A 16,522-nucleotide genomic window follows, 5' to 3' on the forward strand; every position below is an offset into this window, starting at 1 on the left:
GGATGCAAACTACTGCACCCCTTCTGGGAGCAATTGATTTGTGCAGAATCCTTGAAGTCAGGACAAGGTCTTCCACCACATGCCACTCCAATCCCTTCAGACTTCAGCAACTTTAAAGAATTGTTGCCTGGTTTGGAGGGCTTGAGTTCTCAAGAGAGATTGTATAGGCTGGGTCGGTTTTCCCTGGAGCGAAGGAGGTTGAGAGGGGACATGATAATTTTATATACCTATGAGAGGCATAGATAGGGTAGATAGCCAGAGTCTGTTTCCCATGGTAGGGGTGACTAAAACTAGAGGGCATAGATTTAAGGTGAGAGGGAGGAGGTTTAAAGGGGATCAAAGGGGTAAATTTTTTACACAAAGAATAGTGGGTATCTGGAATGATCTGCCAGAGGAGGTGGTGGAGGCAGGAACAGAGATATCTGAATGAGCAAGGCATAGAGGGATATGGAATTAATGCAGGCAGGTGGGATTAGTATGGATAGGCATTATGGTTGGCATGGACGCGGTGGGCCGAAGGGCCTGTTTCTATGCTGTATGACTCTATAAGTCTGGAAACCACCAAACACTTCTACAATCATAGCAAGAGCCAGCAGAAATCATGGAAAACATGAAAGCAGGTCAACGTTCCTTTAAATAGCTCGTAGCTCGGCCTGGGGGTCTGCTTCCTGCAACTGAACATATATTCAACTGTGTGTGTTTTAGAGAGGGCATTAGCTGGAGCGTTGTGCTCCAAATGGCAGCGTTGGTGTCAGATCAGCATTACACAGCATGTACTAACGCCCCCTCCAAAATGGCATCTGGTATAGCTGGCACCAGAAATACACATACTGGATGCCATTTTGGCAACTCATAGCTCCGAAAAAAGCAGGTACTACAGAGACAAACTTCACGGCCCTAGTCTCGACATGGGAGTAATATTTTCTGTGTACGAGTATACTATTACAAGCAGAATGTTACCTTTCTCCATTCCATGATATCTTTGAGTTTTCGGAAAAGAAAGATGCCTTTGCCCTGTGACCTTGCAACCTATGTAGAACAGAAATACTTCATCAGGTAACAAGCACTGCTGAAATGTGAGATGTGAAATCCCTGCCTTTTGCCTGGCTGGTTAAAGATAGATTGGAATATGCAATGTACTTCCTAAAACTTCATTGGCTGATGTATAGTTGCTTGAATTCGAGAGACTTAAAATACAATCGGTTGCTCGCTGAGGTAATGTTGGATTGCACCACACACTGTTCACTAATTTCTCAGCTTCAGTCACTGTGCTGTCAACTTCACCAGGAAACAATCTCCACATACTGTCTATTTATACCAGTTGAACATTCAATCCCCATTTTGTGGGGTACACTGTGGTCAGTGCGTGGGGTACACAGGGAGGAGAGGGCAGGGGCACACTGTGGGCAGTGAGTGAGGTACCCTGGGTTGGGTGGGGACAGGGGCAGAGGCTGGGGTACACGGTGGACAGTGAGTGAGTTTGGGAAACTGTCCTCCCTCCCTTGTGCCTACTTGGTTTGCATTCTCTCACCGGTTTCATAATCCAGGTGATTCCAGGGTTTCTCTTGAACTCTTCGACAAAGAGATGGTACTCAACAGGCAGCTCGAATGTCTTTGGGAAGAAGTCACATTTGGCAGCCTCAAGCTTCCCCTGCTCACGCTCCAGCTGTTTGCGAAACCTCTTCAGGTTTTTCACCATGAAGTTTTTCCGTGTCAGCTTCCATGTACAGAAAGAAGAAAAATGTATGAACATCTAAACCTTGGACATGTAGATTTACACACAAAAAGGGACCAGTGTCTAAGAGTCAATTGGGCTAAGTGAGTTTTAATAAGGGTCTTAAAAGGAAGAGAGAGGAGTTTAAGAAGGAAATTCCAGAGCTTAGGGCCTTGGCAGCTGAAGGCATGGCCACCAATGGTGGAGCGATTAAAAATTGGAGACACCAGAATTGGAGTAGAAATCTCGCAGGGTTGAAGGGCTAAGGAGGTTGCAGATATACAGAAGGGCGAGTCCACAGAGGAATTTGAACATCTCCTCCTTAAAAGTCAGCTCTTTGACCAAGCTTTGGTTTCCCTCCCCGATACCGTCGTGAAGCAATCACAACTTTCTGTTAATGTTAAAAGGCACCAAATAAACGCAAGTTGTTGATGCAAGGTTGTGGGTAGGATAAGGCAGCCAAGGCTGGGGGCGGGGGAACAAGGCTGGTGGGTGCATGAAGCATTACTGCCCATTTCCAACCAGTACCCAGGACTAATATCTCCCCATTATTTTGAAATCAGGATTGTTCTGATGAGTTCTATTTTGCGGTGATCATTTCTGCCAGGCCAGGGAGTGGCGGGAGTTCGACTTTCATACCTCGTAATGATTGCGAAAGTGACAGACACGAACATGCTCATCCATGTAAGTGTAGCCGAAGTTCTCTCGCAGCCAGCTGATGTCACACCAGTAAAAGTCCCACTCTCCTTCACTGTTAACAAGGAATAGCTAAGTGAGAAGTAGGACATGAACATAGTCAACACACAAACCTAAATAACTGGCCAAAAACAGGAACGGGTAAAAATAAAGTCGTAAAGGGGATCACCTTACATCTGTTTCATTTAGCCAGCACAGGGAAGAGATTAACAAGTACAAAATTAATAAACCAGGATGGATCCAGATAGCTCAGACAGTAGAACATTAGACTTTTAAACTCAGGGTCCAGAGTTCAAATCTCTATTTGGGCTCTGCTTTGAGAGGAGAATGTTAAGGGAAATTTAATAGAGGCCTTCAAATTTATATAGGTGGCTAAATTGGGCACTGTAGCACCCATCTTTTTTGGTGCTATGCAGTTTCCTAATGGTGGAAAATAGCATCTATGACGTTTGCACACACTTCTGATGGGAACTGTGCAGAACGTCATCTCGGTAAAGGGGTTTGTGCACACACACCTACCAACCAGGCAATCGGTGTGCTGATTTGATACCAGCACTGCCATTTTTCGAACATCATGCTCCAGCTTGCGCTATCTTAATCTTGCGCAGCTGAACACACTTTCAACGGGAATAAGGACTGCGCACACCCCCCACAACCTTTCCTCCTCCCCAGCTCTATTTAAAGGGATCATGAAATATTTACAGGTCAGTTGCTGGATTATTTCTTCTGGCTGCTGGTGCAATTGTATGCGTTTTTGGAGCTTTCCTGTAGTTAGCTGAAGTTTTAATAGTTTACCGGGAGTGGTCTGGCTGGTGCCGAAGTAGTTTTTTGTTCATTTAAAATTATGCTGAAACAAGTTGCTTCTAGATCTTGGTAGCCTGGTAGGTCTTTCTCTTGGAATTCAACAAGAAAGGGAAAATGAAGCCACATCACACAGAGCACGACAAGCTGCTGGAAGGAGGAGGAGATGGGGGAGAAAAGCTCTCAACAGGAGGCCATATACACTCAAGGTTTTCTCTTACCTCAACTTCAGTGAGGATCAATGTTTGACATATCTTTGCTTCAGTAAGGGCTGCAACTGAATTCTGCACAACTGTAACCTCAAACCAGAGTAAGGATCGCATTGCCTGCGGCTGTCAAGGTGACTGTGGCTTTTAACTTTTATGCATCTGGCTCCTTCTAGGCTGCTGCTGGAGATTAAGCAACATCTCACAGTTTGCAGTGCACTGCTGCATAAAAGAGGTCGTTGAGGCTCTTTATACACAGTGTTACGACCAAGGTGGGAGTAATGCACTGTTAATTCAGTCCCACTACTTCACAGGTCAAAGTATATCAAGAATGTTTTCCAACCTATCAAAAAATAGCCGAATTAGATACAAAAAACAAAAAGTGCTGGAAATACTCAGCAGGTTTAGATACTCTATTTGTCCCCCAGAATAAAGCACACCAAACCAGGTGATTCACTTTGGAAGGAGTAACAGGAATGCAGAGTACTGGGCTAATGGGAAGATTCTTGGTAGTGTAGATGAACAGAGAGATCTTGGTGTCCAGGTGCATAAATCCCTGAAAGTTGCTACCCAGGTTAATAGGGCTGTTAAGAAGGCATATGGTGTGTTAGCTTTTATTAGTAGGGGGATCGAGTTTCGGAGCCACGAGGTCATGCTGCAGCTGTACAAAACTCTGGTGAGACCGCACCTGGAGTATTGCGTGCAGTTCTGGTCACCGCATTATAGGAAGGATGTGGAAGCTTTGGAAAGGGTGCAGAGGAGATTTACTAGGATGTTGCCTGGTATGGAGGGAAGGTCTTACGAGGAAAGGCTGAGGGACTTGAGGTTGTTTTCGTTGGAGAGAAGGAGGAGGAGAGGTGACTTAATAGAGACATATAAGATAATCAGAGGGTTAGATAGGGTGGATAGTGAGAGTCTTTTTCCTCGGATGGTGATGGCAAACACGAGGGGACATAGCTTTAAGTTGAGGGGTGATAGATATAGGACAGATGTCAGAGGTAGTTTCTTTACACAGAGAGTAGTAGGGGCGTGGAACGCCCTGCCTGCAACAGTAGTAGACTCTCCAACTTTAAGGGCATTTAAGTGGTCATTGGATAGACATATGGATGAAAATGGAATAGTGTAGGTCAGATGGTTTCACAGGTCGGCGCAACATCGAGGGCCGAAGGGCCTGTACTGCGCAGTAATGTTCTAAAAACAAAATTAACTGTTTATTAATAAATGAAGTCTTAAACAATAATTAGATAACTCGAGATATGAAAAGATTTGTAAAAACTCCTTATTCTTCCTAGCCCTCATGCACACACACAAATATTCAAAAACCAGTTAGACGGGAAAAAGGATCTTTTGGTTTACAGCAGTTTCTTAGGAATAAAAAGGAAAAACTAAAATGATTGAGTTTATCACATGCTGGTAGGATGTTTTCGGTGCGGTGATGTGTCCCACAGTCAAATAGTCGGATGTCACTCAAAGTCTCTCCAGGCGAGGTTGTTGAACAGTTTGTGATGGGTAGGCATTCAAGGCAATTTGTCTGCAGCAGGCGTTGCACACGTCTTTCAGCAAAGGGTGTAGCAACAGGTCTGCTTGGGTTTTGAAGCAGCAGTCTCGTAGTAGAAGCTTTCTTGAGATTTCAGGATCTCCCAAAATAAAGGAGGCAACAGGAACCACTCGAGGCAGGGAATCTTGGAAGATTGGAGGCAATAGGAATCTACTACCTCTGACATATCGGGGTTTCTGCTCTGAAAAGCAATCTTCCTCTACAGAGAGAAGCAACTCTTTTTTTTGTCTTCTGGGTCTTTTTCCTTTCTCCAGGCAGATCACAGCCACATTTCAAAAATAGGATATCTTTTCAAGAGATGCAAGTGTCCTTTACAGAGCATGGGTCTTTTCTCTGGTCTCCAGGCAGGTCACAGCCAGATTTCAACTGCCTGCTCCTTGTCCAACTCACTGGTCCTTTTCAATCCAAAAGTGAAACTAACTTCAACAATCCAGTCACATGACAGCCATAAATCTTGACCTGTCATTCCTTTGGTGAGCTGTTTGGAAACAGGTGCCTTGTAATCTGAGCTCTCCACCCAGCTCAAACCCAAGCTTCAGGAATCATATCCACAGAAGAAAAAATTCTTTCCTCAGTTTTGAAAAACACACAGAATTCTAAGTTTCAACACAAAAACAAAAGTCTTGTAACAACAGAGAAACAGTTTCATCTCATTCCATCAAATGTTTCCACTGCCAGGACCACTCTGCATGAGCCCTGCAGTGCTCAACTGAGTGGGTATCAAGATTTGTGGTAGAATGCTGTATGCTGCACAACCTCTGCATTATGGGGGAACAGCACTTGCCACCACCTATCAGCTGAGAAGCTCAGGAGCAGGAGAACAAGGAACGAGGAGGAGGAGGAAGTGCAACATGAAGTGGAGGAACAGGAAGAGGAAGGGAGGCTACAAAATGGAGATCCCCTTTCTGCTCAGGTTCTACATCATCAAACAATTCATGAATGATACCAGTAACCTCAACCGCATCTCCCCATTCACCAAAAGTACCAAACTCGTAACCTTTCCTCTATCACTGACCATCACATCGTCCTCTTTCCGACAAAAATAAAAATCACCAGAAAACACACATTTTAATCCAAATTTATAAATTCAGTCATGACATAATACTTACAAAGATAAACTAACCACTTTGTGGATACCCTTAATGCCCATCTTCTGTGGTCCTCTGCCTTTCCTTGTGTTCCTACAAGGTGCTTCCCCAGTGACTGCAGCATGGGCGGTGGAAGGCTGCTGACCTTCAATTCAGGAAACTGCACATGGCCTTGGAGGGCAACCTCGAGCAACTCTAGCTCTACAACGGCTGGCTTCAGACGGCACCATCTCAGCCTGTGATGCAGCAGTCTGGGTTGGCTGCCTTACGGGCAACAGCACTGGCAGAATGGGAGGATGAATGCTGTCATCCTGAGAGAGTACAATAGGTTTAGGCTCCATGAAGCCACTGCCTCTCTTCCAGTATGGCACCTCTGCAATCCTAGTAATCGGTTGGAGAACAGATTAATGATCTGCTGTGATGTCCTGGAATCCCTTTTAAACAGTGGTAAACAGACTCATATTAGCAGTAGTCTGAACTTGTAAAGCAGCAATCTGAATTCCACTGCTGCACTCTGACCTTTGATGGAAGCTGTTTAATGCTACAATGGAAGCTGTAACATTGACCATCAGACACTACATCATGGTGAGTTCTACAGGTGTGCTAATGGAGATGACCAACCATTCCATGTTGGAAAAGATGGGCTTCAAGTAATGTGCAAATGCCTGTGCCAAGTTGATGCTGGACTCATCCATGCTCCTTGACATTGAGCGCAGGCTTTCTAGTACACCAAGCATTTGGTTACGTACACCCATCTTCTGTCACCTTGCCCATTGAAGTCCTCATTTGAGTCCACTATAATAGAACTAGTCTGCGATCTCATCCTCTGGTAGATAGTTCCCATTTGTTTATTTTATTTATAACCATTTTATTGTATTTATTTAACTTATGAATTTATTGCAGTAAATAAATAATTCAAGACATGGCAGGGCTGCTGACACCCGTTGAATGTACAGCCTGTGCCATGTGGGGACTCCAGGTCCCTGTCCATGTCCTGGACAACTATATGTGCAGAAAGTGCCCCCAAATGCAAAAACTCGAGTGTTGAATCTTGGAAATCGAAGAGCAGCTGGTGTCACTGAAGTGCATTCACGAGGATAAGAATACGTGGACAGCACATTTCAGGAGGTGGTCACCCCGCAGCTTAAGAGAGCACAGGCAGAGAGGAACTGGGTGGCTGTCAGACAGACAAGGAGGACAAGGCAGGTAGTTCAGGAGTCTCCGGAGGCCATCTGACTTTCTAACCGGTATTCAGTTCTGAGTACCAATGGCAGAGAGGGTTCCTCTGGAGAGTACAGCGAGAGTCATGACCAGAACACCATGGGTGGCTCAGCTGTGCAGAGAGGGAGGGAGAAAAGACAGGACAGAAATAGTGGTAGGGGATTCAATAATTAGGGGAACAGACAGGCGTTTCTGTGGTCACAGACATGGTTCCAGGATGGTATGTTGCCTCCCTGGTGCAAGGGTCATGGATATCACTGAGCAGCTACAGAGCATTCTGGAGGGCGAGGGTACACAGCCAGAGGTCGTGGTCCACATTGATACCAACAATATAGGTAGGAAAAGGGATGAGGTCCTTCAGGCTGAGTTTAAGGCATTAGGAAAGAGATTAGCAAGCAGGACCTCAAAGGTAATAATCTCCAGATTACTCCCAGGCCACGTGCTAGTGAGTATAGAAATAGGAGAATACACCAGATGAATGCATGGCTGGAGGGATGGTGCAGGAGGGCGGGCTTCAGATTTCTGGGGCATTGGGACTGGTTCTGGGAAAGGCGGGACCTGTACAAGCCAAACAGTCTACACCGGAACAGGACTGGAATGAATACCCTTGCAGGAAGGTTTGCTGGTGCTGTTGGAGATGGGATTGGCAAGAGGATGGGAATCTGAGGGCAGCTTCAGATAGGACAAATTGAGGGCAGGGAACAGGAGGTAGAAAATTAGCAAGTGACTCTGAAAGACAGAAGAGGCAAAGGCTAAAACGTGTACAGCACAGGAATTTGGCAGTGTTAAAAGATATTTATTTAAATGCAAGGAGTGTAGCAAATAAAGCCGATGAGCTGAGGGCACAGACAGACACATTGTAGCATGATATCATTGCTAAAACGAAAACTTGCCTTAAAGATGGGCAAAACTGGCAGCTCAACATCCCTGGATACAGAGGTTTCAGGCAGGATAGAGGGGGGTGGGGATAAAAAAGGAGGGGGTATAGCATTATTGGTTAAAGAATCAAATACAGCTGTGAGGAGGGATGGTATGATAAATGAATCATCAAATGAAGCCATATGGGTTGAGCCACACACGATGAGGATATAGGGGAATCCGTTCCTTTAAAGCAACATCCTTACTGCTTAAGTATGGACAAACAGGCCCAAGTAAAAGCAGAAATCCAATACATGCTGGAAAACAACTTATTCGAACCTAGTCAAAGCTAAAGTTCACCAATAGTCTTAGTGCCTAAACCCGATGGGTCATTCTGACTTTGCATAAACTACAGAAAAGTCAATGCAGTAACGGAGACAGAGTCCTACCCAATTCCACGTTTAGAGGACTGCATTGACAGAGTGGGCAGTGCTAGGTTTCTTAACAAGATCGACTTGTTAAAGTTCCTTTGACTCCTCAAGCCAAAAAGATATCAGCTTCTATCACATCAGACTGTCTTTATCAATGCCGGGTGATGCCATTCGGGCTAAAAAATGCCACTTTTCAAAGATTAATGAATCAGGTGGTAGCCAGTGTTCCCAACTGATCTCAATGATGTACTAATATTTAGCAACACTTGGCAAGAACACTTAAACCAGCTAAAAAGTCTTTTTTTAAAAAACTGCAAGCAGTGGACTTAGTAATAAATCTGGCAAAAAGTGAATTTGGAAAAGCATATAGTAGGACAAGGACAGGTATTGCCAAAAACGACAAAAGTACAAGCCTTAGTGGAGCTCCCTATCCCCAAGTCTAAATGTGAAATAATGAGGGTTTTAGGGATGTGCGTTTTTTAACAAGAAGTTTGTACGGAATTTTAGTACTGTGGCTGCTCCATTAACCAATTTGCTACAGTAAAAAAGAAAACCAAAGTAGTTTGGTCAGATGAATGCCAGACAGCTTTTGAAAAGTTAAAGGCAATCTTAACTGGTGAACCACAGTTGGCTGCTCCAAATTTTGCTAAACCCTTCAAGATAGCGATTGATGCTAGAGACCTGGGGTTGATGCAGTTCTATTGCAGGATGATGAATCGGGCATAGAAACACCAGTAGGATACTTTCCAAGAAAACTAAATTGACACCAAAAAAGTATTCCACTGTGGAAAAGAAACATTAGGATTTTTCCTGGCTCTCAAACATTTCGAAGTATATGTCCGCCAAGACTATAAAGAAACATTAATATATACTGACCATAATCCATTAACGTTTGTGCAAAAATGTAAAAACTGAAATGCTAGAATATTTAGATGGAGTTTGTTGTTGCAGCCTTACCATTTAAAGATTGTACATATTTCAGCGAAAAACAATGTTATCGCCGATGCTTTGTCATAAATTTAACCTTGTTAAGTACATGAATGACAATGCTGCAAAGAAACATCATCAGTGGAGTGAATGGGAGCATGAATGTGAAAATTTAGAGTGTTTTTTTCAGTTTCTGTTTTGCATTGTAATGAAACACACTTTAAGAATGGCGTTTCATTTCACCAAGGGCGGAGGCGTCATAGACGTGTAGATTTTATTTCTGCTCTTTTAAAAACTAAGGGAGGTAGTGTACCTTTAAGACAGAGTTGCTCTCTCTCTCTCTCTCTGGGAACAGTGGGCCAGCAGCATGCCTGTTTCCGAGGCAACAGCAGGAGAGAGAGGGGGACACCTGTTGTGTTGTATCAGTTAACTGTGTGTGTAAAGACTGGCTGGAACCAGTTTGATCTGGAGGCCAGTAAAGTGTGCTCACTGAAGGAAAGAATCTCTCTCTCTCTCTTAGCAGAAAAATCTACAGGTTACGTATTGACTAAGGAGGGGGGAAATAACCCCTGGAAAATAACATTTGCATTGTTGGAGGTAGTAAATTCTTTTTTACTTCCAATCTCTAAGAATCCTTTGCCTCAGGACTCACTCTCTATTGCTTGTTGTGTTTTCTGGAATTCAGTAAAGTTTCTATTGATAGACTGCCAATCTAAAAATACAAATAGACCTGATACGATACTCCTTGTTGAAAGAACTGTGTGATGCCTGCTGCAACCAAAGTGCTTTGGATGCCTATCCCTTAAAGACTGTTCGTCGAATTTGCCTGGAGACTTCAAGTGGCATCTGACTGTTCGGCTCTGGGACACCTCATCGAATCAAGAACGTAACCCACAAAGACTTACAACCCAGTGATTTGTTTATTCCTAAGAAATAACTCTAATTTTATTGAAATAAAAACAAGAAATGCTGGAAATACTCAGCAGGTCTGGCAGCATCTGTGGAGAGAGAAGCAGAGTTAACGTTTGAGGTCAGTGACCCTTCTTCAGAACTCTAATTTTATTGAAACCGGTTTACCGTTGGTTTTTGAATGTGTGTGTGCATGAAGGTGAGGATAAATAAGTAATTATAAAGGTCTTTGGACATAGATTTATCTCAATATTGATTAAGATTTAGTTTATAATAGTTAATTTGTTATTTTTTAAAGATACCTGGTTTGGTCTGTTTTATTCTGGGGGGGGGGGGGGGGAGGGAGTTAATAAAATGTCTAACTTGGCTAATTTCTGGTAGGTGGGAAAACTTTAATATTACATGACCTGTGGAGTAAAGGGACTAAATTGACGGTACATTGCTGCCCCCTCGTCGTAACAGTAAATAAGTGATAGATAGGGGTGGTGGGGGAAAAGTGAGTTGAGGCGTGGATGAGGCTAGTAGTGTAGTTGATAGGACATGGCATTTGAAGACAAACTCACTCACCTTGACAACTCATGTGGGACCATTAAACTTCTTCCTGCACTACATCCAAGTTCTTAGAGCAACACTCCTCGCATTAACCTCCGTCACTACTTGTTCCCAATAGTTCGAGCATGGGAGTGGAGGACCTCCTACCACCCTGTGGATACAGGACACCTCTTCCTCTTTCCACCTCTTCCACCAAAGCATCCAGTGCATGTTCACCTACTGTTTAATCTTTCTCAGCACAGATTCAGTTCACAAAGATCTCTACTGCCTATTTTAGCCTCCCCTTTAAGAGGTGCAAGCTACCTTTAAGTAGCACTAGCCACACGCGATATCAGGCCCTCTGCTGGTGCATGCAGCCAACGAACAGTGTAGAGAACACTGACTGCTTGCAAAAATCGTGTAAAACAGCAAGCAGCATGAATTTACTGTGCTGCCTACAATGCCATGAACACGCGAGGTTTAATTGTGCACAGCAATTCCTTTGCCCATTTTTGGGTCTCATCCAATTTAACTCCCATGGGTTTTGATAGAGAAATAAGGAGAAAGTGATGGATCAGCCATGATCTAATTGAATGACTGAACAGGTACGAGGGACTGAATGGCCTCCTTCTGTTCCTAGCTTCCCAAAACTCAAACACAGTGAGATTGGAATTCCTTTCATAGTGGGAACAGATTCCACAGCTAAAGTTTATTTTAATGCTGTACAAAAAATGTTGAGGGATGTTTGTGGTAAGAAATGGAGCTATCTTTTCAGGCCATCCAGCATCAGCATTAAACACTCTCAGGCTCGTTACAGATGGGGTTTCCATGCCCTTGTTTTGGTGCAGCCTTCAGGGCCCTGTTATGATCTTTGAACCTAAATTCCTATCAATCTGCATCGCTCCCAAATTGTTCTGCAGCAATTCTGATTAAGAGTTTATCCACTAGTGAGGGAACAGCACTAAGAACAATCTTGTCCCAAACATTCAAGCCCACAAAATTTGTAAAAGCAGCAGGTATATGTCAGTGACACACTAATCCAAGTCAGGTTTTAGGTTCAAGCCCCACTCCAGAGACTTGAGCACGTGTTCCAGGCTGACACTCCAGTGCAGCACAGAGCAAGTATTGCACTGTCAGAGGTGTCGTCTGATGAGACGCTAGACCGAGGCCCCAACTGTCCTCTCAAGTGGACGTAAACGATCCCATGGTATTATTCGAAGAAGAGCAGGGAAGTTCTCCCCAGTGGCCTGGCCAATGCTTATCCCTCAACAAACACTAAACACATCATCTGGTGTTGCTGGTTATGAGGTCCGACTGTACACAAACTGGCTGCAGTGTTTCCTACATTACAACAGTACCCACAATTCAAAAAGTATTTTATTAGCTGTAAAGTGTTTTTGACATTCTGAGCTCATGAAAGGTACGATAGAAAAATGAGTCTTTCTTTATATGAAATACAAGCGCAAAAAATTATTTGCTGCTAAGCCTTTGGCGCCAGATATCTGGGGTTTGAGGACTTGGAGTGACCTTCAAGCTGCAGATTGCTGTGAGAAGGAAACAGTCCATCTGCACACATAGCAGCTTCCCCAACCCCAGTGTAACATCTTGCTATTTCCACAGCAAATATTCAGTAGCTTCAAGTTCCTCTTTCTGACCTGGGCTTCCCTCTGTTCAGGAAATGTCATCTTGAGTTTGTTACTCAAACACAAAACATTGTCAGACCTTGCAACCAACCTCCCTTCCCATCAGATATGAATAAAGGAGGACTTACTCTTTGACTTCAACCCATCCAGGTCGCTGCCGAAGAACATCCAGGATAGTGTTGGTCAGAACACATTTGAATCGGATGCAGTTGCGTTGCTCCCTAATAAGAACAATGTATTGTTATCCCCTCCCCAATAATCACACTGCACATTTAATGCCCAGTAACCAGAGTGTACAGTTAACCTCCCCCAATAACCAGAGTGTACAGTTAACCTCCCCCAATAACCAGAGTGTACAGTTAACCTCCTCAATCACCAGAGAGTACAGTTAACCTCCCCCAATAACCAGAGTGGACAGTTAACCTCCCCCAGTAACCAGAGTGTACAGTTAACCTCCCCCAGTAACCAGAGTGTACAGTTAACCTCCTCAATCACCAGATAGTACAGTTAACCTCCTCAATAACCAGAGTGTACAGTTAACCTCCTCAATCACCAGATAGTACAGTTAACCTCCTCAAGAACCAGAGTGTACAGTTAACCTCCTCAATAACCAGAGTGTACAGTTAACCTCCTCAATCACCAGAGTGTACAGTTAACCTCCCCCAATAACCAGAGTGTACAGTTAACCTCCCCCAGTAACCAGAGTGTACAGTTAACCTCCCCCAGTAACCAGAGTGTACAGTTAACCTCCCCAGTAACCAGAGTGTACAGTTAACCTCCCCAATAACCACAGTGCACAGTTAACCTCCCCCAGTAGAGTGTACAGATAACCTCCCCAATCACCAGAGTGTACAGTTAACCTCCCCAATAACCAGAGTGTACAGTTAACCTCCCCAATAACCACAGTGCACAGTTAACCTCCCCCAGTAACCAGAGTGTACAGTTAACCTCCCCAATCACCAGAGTGTACAGTTAATCTCCCCCAGTAACCAGAGTGCACAGTTAACCTCCCCAATAACCAGTGTACAGTTAACCTCCCCTAGTAACCAGAGTGTACAGATAACCTCCCCAATCACCAGAGTGTACAGTTAACCTCCCCAATCACCAGAGTGTACAGTTAACCTCCCCCAGTAACCAGAGTGTACAGTTAACCTCCCCAATAACCAGAGTGTACAGTTAACCTCCCCCAGCAACCAGAGTGTACAGTTAACCTCCCCCAGTAACCAGAGTGTACAGTTAACCTCCCCCAGTAGAGTGTACAGTTAACCTCCCCCAGTAGAGTGTACAGTTAACCTCCCCCAGTAACCAGAGTGTACAGTTAACTTCCACAGTCACCAGAGTGTACAGTTAACCTCCCCCAGTAGAGTGTACAGTTAACCTCCCCCAGTAGAGTGTACAGTTAACCTCCCCAATAGCCAGAGTGTACAGTTAACCTCCCCCAGTAACCAGAGTGTACAGTTAACTTCCCCAGTCACCAGAGTGTACAGTTAACCTCCCCCAGTAGAGTGTACAGTTAACCTCCCCCAGTAACCAGAGTGTACAGTTAATGCCCAAAACCAGAGTGTACAGTTAACCTCCTCAATAACCAGAGATTACAGTTAACCTCCTCAATAACCAGTGTACAGTTAACCTCCCCAATCACCAGAGTGTACAGTTAACCTCCTCAATAACCAGAGTGTACAGTTAACCTCCCCCAGTAACCAGAGTGTACAGTTAACCTCCCCCAGTAACCAGAGTGTACAGTTAATGCCCAAAACCAGAGTGTACAGTTAACCTCCTCAATAACCAGAGATTACAGTTAACCTCCTCAATAACCAGTGTACAGTTAACCTCCCCAATCACCAGAGTGTACAGTTAACCTCCTCAATAACCAGAGTGTACAGTTAACCTCCCTCAGTAACCAGAGTGTACAGTTAACCTCCCCAATAACCAGAGTGTACAGTTAATCTCCCCAGTAACCAGAGTGTACAGTTAACCTCCCCAATCACCAGAGTGTACAGTTAACCTCCTCAATAACCAGAGTGTACAGTTAACCTCCCTCAGTAACCAGAGTGTACAGTTAACCTCCCCAATAACCAGAGTGTACAGTTAACCTCCTCAATAACCAGAGATTACAGTTAACCTCCTCAATAACCAGTGTACAGTTAACCTCCCCAATCACCAGAGTGTACAGTTAACCTCCCCCAGTAACCAGAGTGTACAGTTAACCTCCCCAGTAGAGTGTACAGTTAACCTCCCCAATAACCAGAGTGTACAGTTAATCTCCCCAGTAGAGTGTACAGTTAACCTCCCCAATAACCAGAGTGTACAGTTAACCTCCCCCAGTAACCAGAGTGTACAGTTAACCTCCCCAGTAGAGTGTACAGTTAACCTCCCCAATAACCAGAGTGTACAGTTAATCTCCCCAGTAAACAGAGTGTACAGTTAACCTCCCCAATAACCAGAGTGTACAGTTAACCTCCCCAGTAGAGTGTACAGTTAACCTCCCCAATAACCAGAGTGTACAGTTAATCTCCCCAGTAAACAGAGTGTACAGTTAACCTCCCCAATCACCAGAGTGTACAGTTAACCTCCCCCAGTAACCAGAGTGTACAGTTAACCTCCCCCAGTAACCAGAGTGTACAGTTAACCTCCCCAATCACCAGAGTGTACAGTTAACCTCCCCCAGTAACCAGAGTGTACAGTTAACCTCCCCAATAACCAGAGTGTACAGTTAACCTCCCCAATAACCAGAGTGTACAGTTAACCTCCCCAATCACCAGAGTGTACAGTTAACCTCCCCAATCACCAGAGTGTACAGTTAACCTCCCCAATAACCAGAGTGTACAGTTAACCTCCCCTAGTAGAGTGTACAGTTAACCTCCCCAATAACCAGAGTGTACAGTTAACCTCCCCAAGCAACAGAGTGTACAGTTAATCTCCCGCAGTAACCAGAGTGCACAGTTAACCTCCCCCAGTAACCAGAGTGTACAGTTAACCTCCCCAAGCAACAGAGTGTACAGTTAATCTCCCGCAGTAACCAGAGTGCACAGTTAACCTCCCCAATAACCAGTGTACAGTTAACCTCCCCTAGTAACCAGAGTGTACAGTTAACCTCCCCAATCACCAGAGTGTACAGTTAACCTCCCCCAGTAGAGTGTACAGTTAACCTCCCCAATAACCACAGTGTACAGTTAACCTCCCCTAGTAACCAGAGTGTACAGTTAACCTCCCCCAGTAGAGTGGACAGTTAACCTCCCCCAGTAACCAGAGTGTACAGTTAACCTCCCCCAGTAGAGTGTACAGTTAACTTCCGCAGTCACCAGAGTGTACAGTTAACCTCCCCCAGTAGAGTGTACAGTTAACTTCCGCAGTCACCAGAGTGTACAGTTAACCTCCCCCAGTAACCAGAGTGTACAGTTAACCTCCCCCAATAACCAGTGTACAGTTAAGCTCCCCAGTAACCAGAGTGTACAGTTAAGCTCCCCAGTAACCAGAGTATATAGTTAACCTCCCCCAGTAACCAGTGTACAGTTAAGCTCCCCAGTAACCAGAGTATATAGTTAACCTCCCCCAGTAACCAGTGTACAGTTAAGCTCCCCAGTAACCAGAATGTACAGTTAAGCTCCCCAATAACCAGAGTGCACAGTTAATCTCTCCAGTAACCAGTGTACAGTTAACCTGCCCAGTAGAGTGTACAGTTAACCTCCCCCAGTAACCAGAGTGTACAGTTAACCTCCCCCAGTCACCAGAGTGTACAGTTAACCTCCCCCAGTAGAGAGTACAGTTAACCTCCTCAATAACCAGAGTGTACAGTTAATGCCCAAAACCAGAGTGTACAGTTGACCTCCCCCAGTAACCAGAGTGTACAGTTAACCTCCTCAATAACCAGAGAGTACAGTTAACCTCCCCCAGTAACCAGAGTGTACAGTTAACCTCCTCAATAACCAGAGAGTACAG

The 16,522-nt window shown here is 44.5% G+C and overlaps 1 protein-coding gene across 5 annotated transcripts in view; it reads right to left on the minus strand.

Annotated features, from left to right (window-relative positions):
• Positions 1–16,522, minus strand: part of ttll9 (tubulin tyrosine ligase-like family, member 9) — a 104,488-nt gene that overhangs the window by 67,466 nt on the left and 20,500 nt on the right. For 2 of the 5 annotated variants that reach the window (XM_068048024.1, XM_068048021.1), the window contains exons 3-6: positions 12,712–12,804; positions 2,354–2,465; positions 1,532–1,717; positions 961–1,029 (exon numbers count right to left, since the gene is read on the minus strand). In XM_068048024.1, coding sequence (XP_067904125.1) covers positions 961–1,029; positions 1,532–1,717; positions 2,354–2,398 — 300 coding nt within the window. In that variant the 5' untranslated portion in view covers positions 2,399–2,465; positions 12,712–12,804. Of the gene's footprint in view, positions 1–960; positions 1,030–1,531; positions 1,718–2,353; positions 2,483–12,711; positions 12,805–16,522 lie in introns of all 5 variants that reach the window. The other 3 variants (XM_068048022.1, XM_068048023.1, XM_068048025.1) reach the window with 3 other exon arrangements.

Source organism: Heterodontus francisci, chromosome 16, assembly GCF_036365525.1.
Source record: "Heterodontus francisci isolate sHetFra1 chromosome 16, sHetFra1.hap1, whole genome shotgun sequence".
In the NCBI taxonomy this organism is placed as follows: Eukaryota; Metazoa; Chordata; class Chondrichthyes; order Heterodontiformes; family Heterodontidae; genus Heterodontus; species Heterodontus francisci.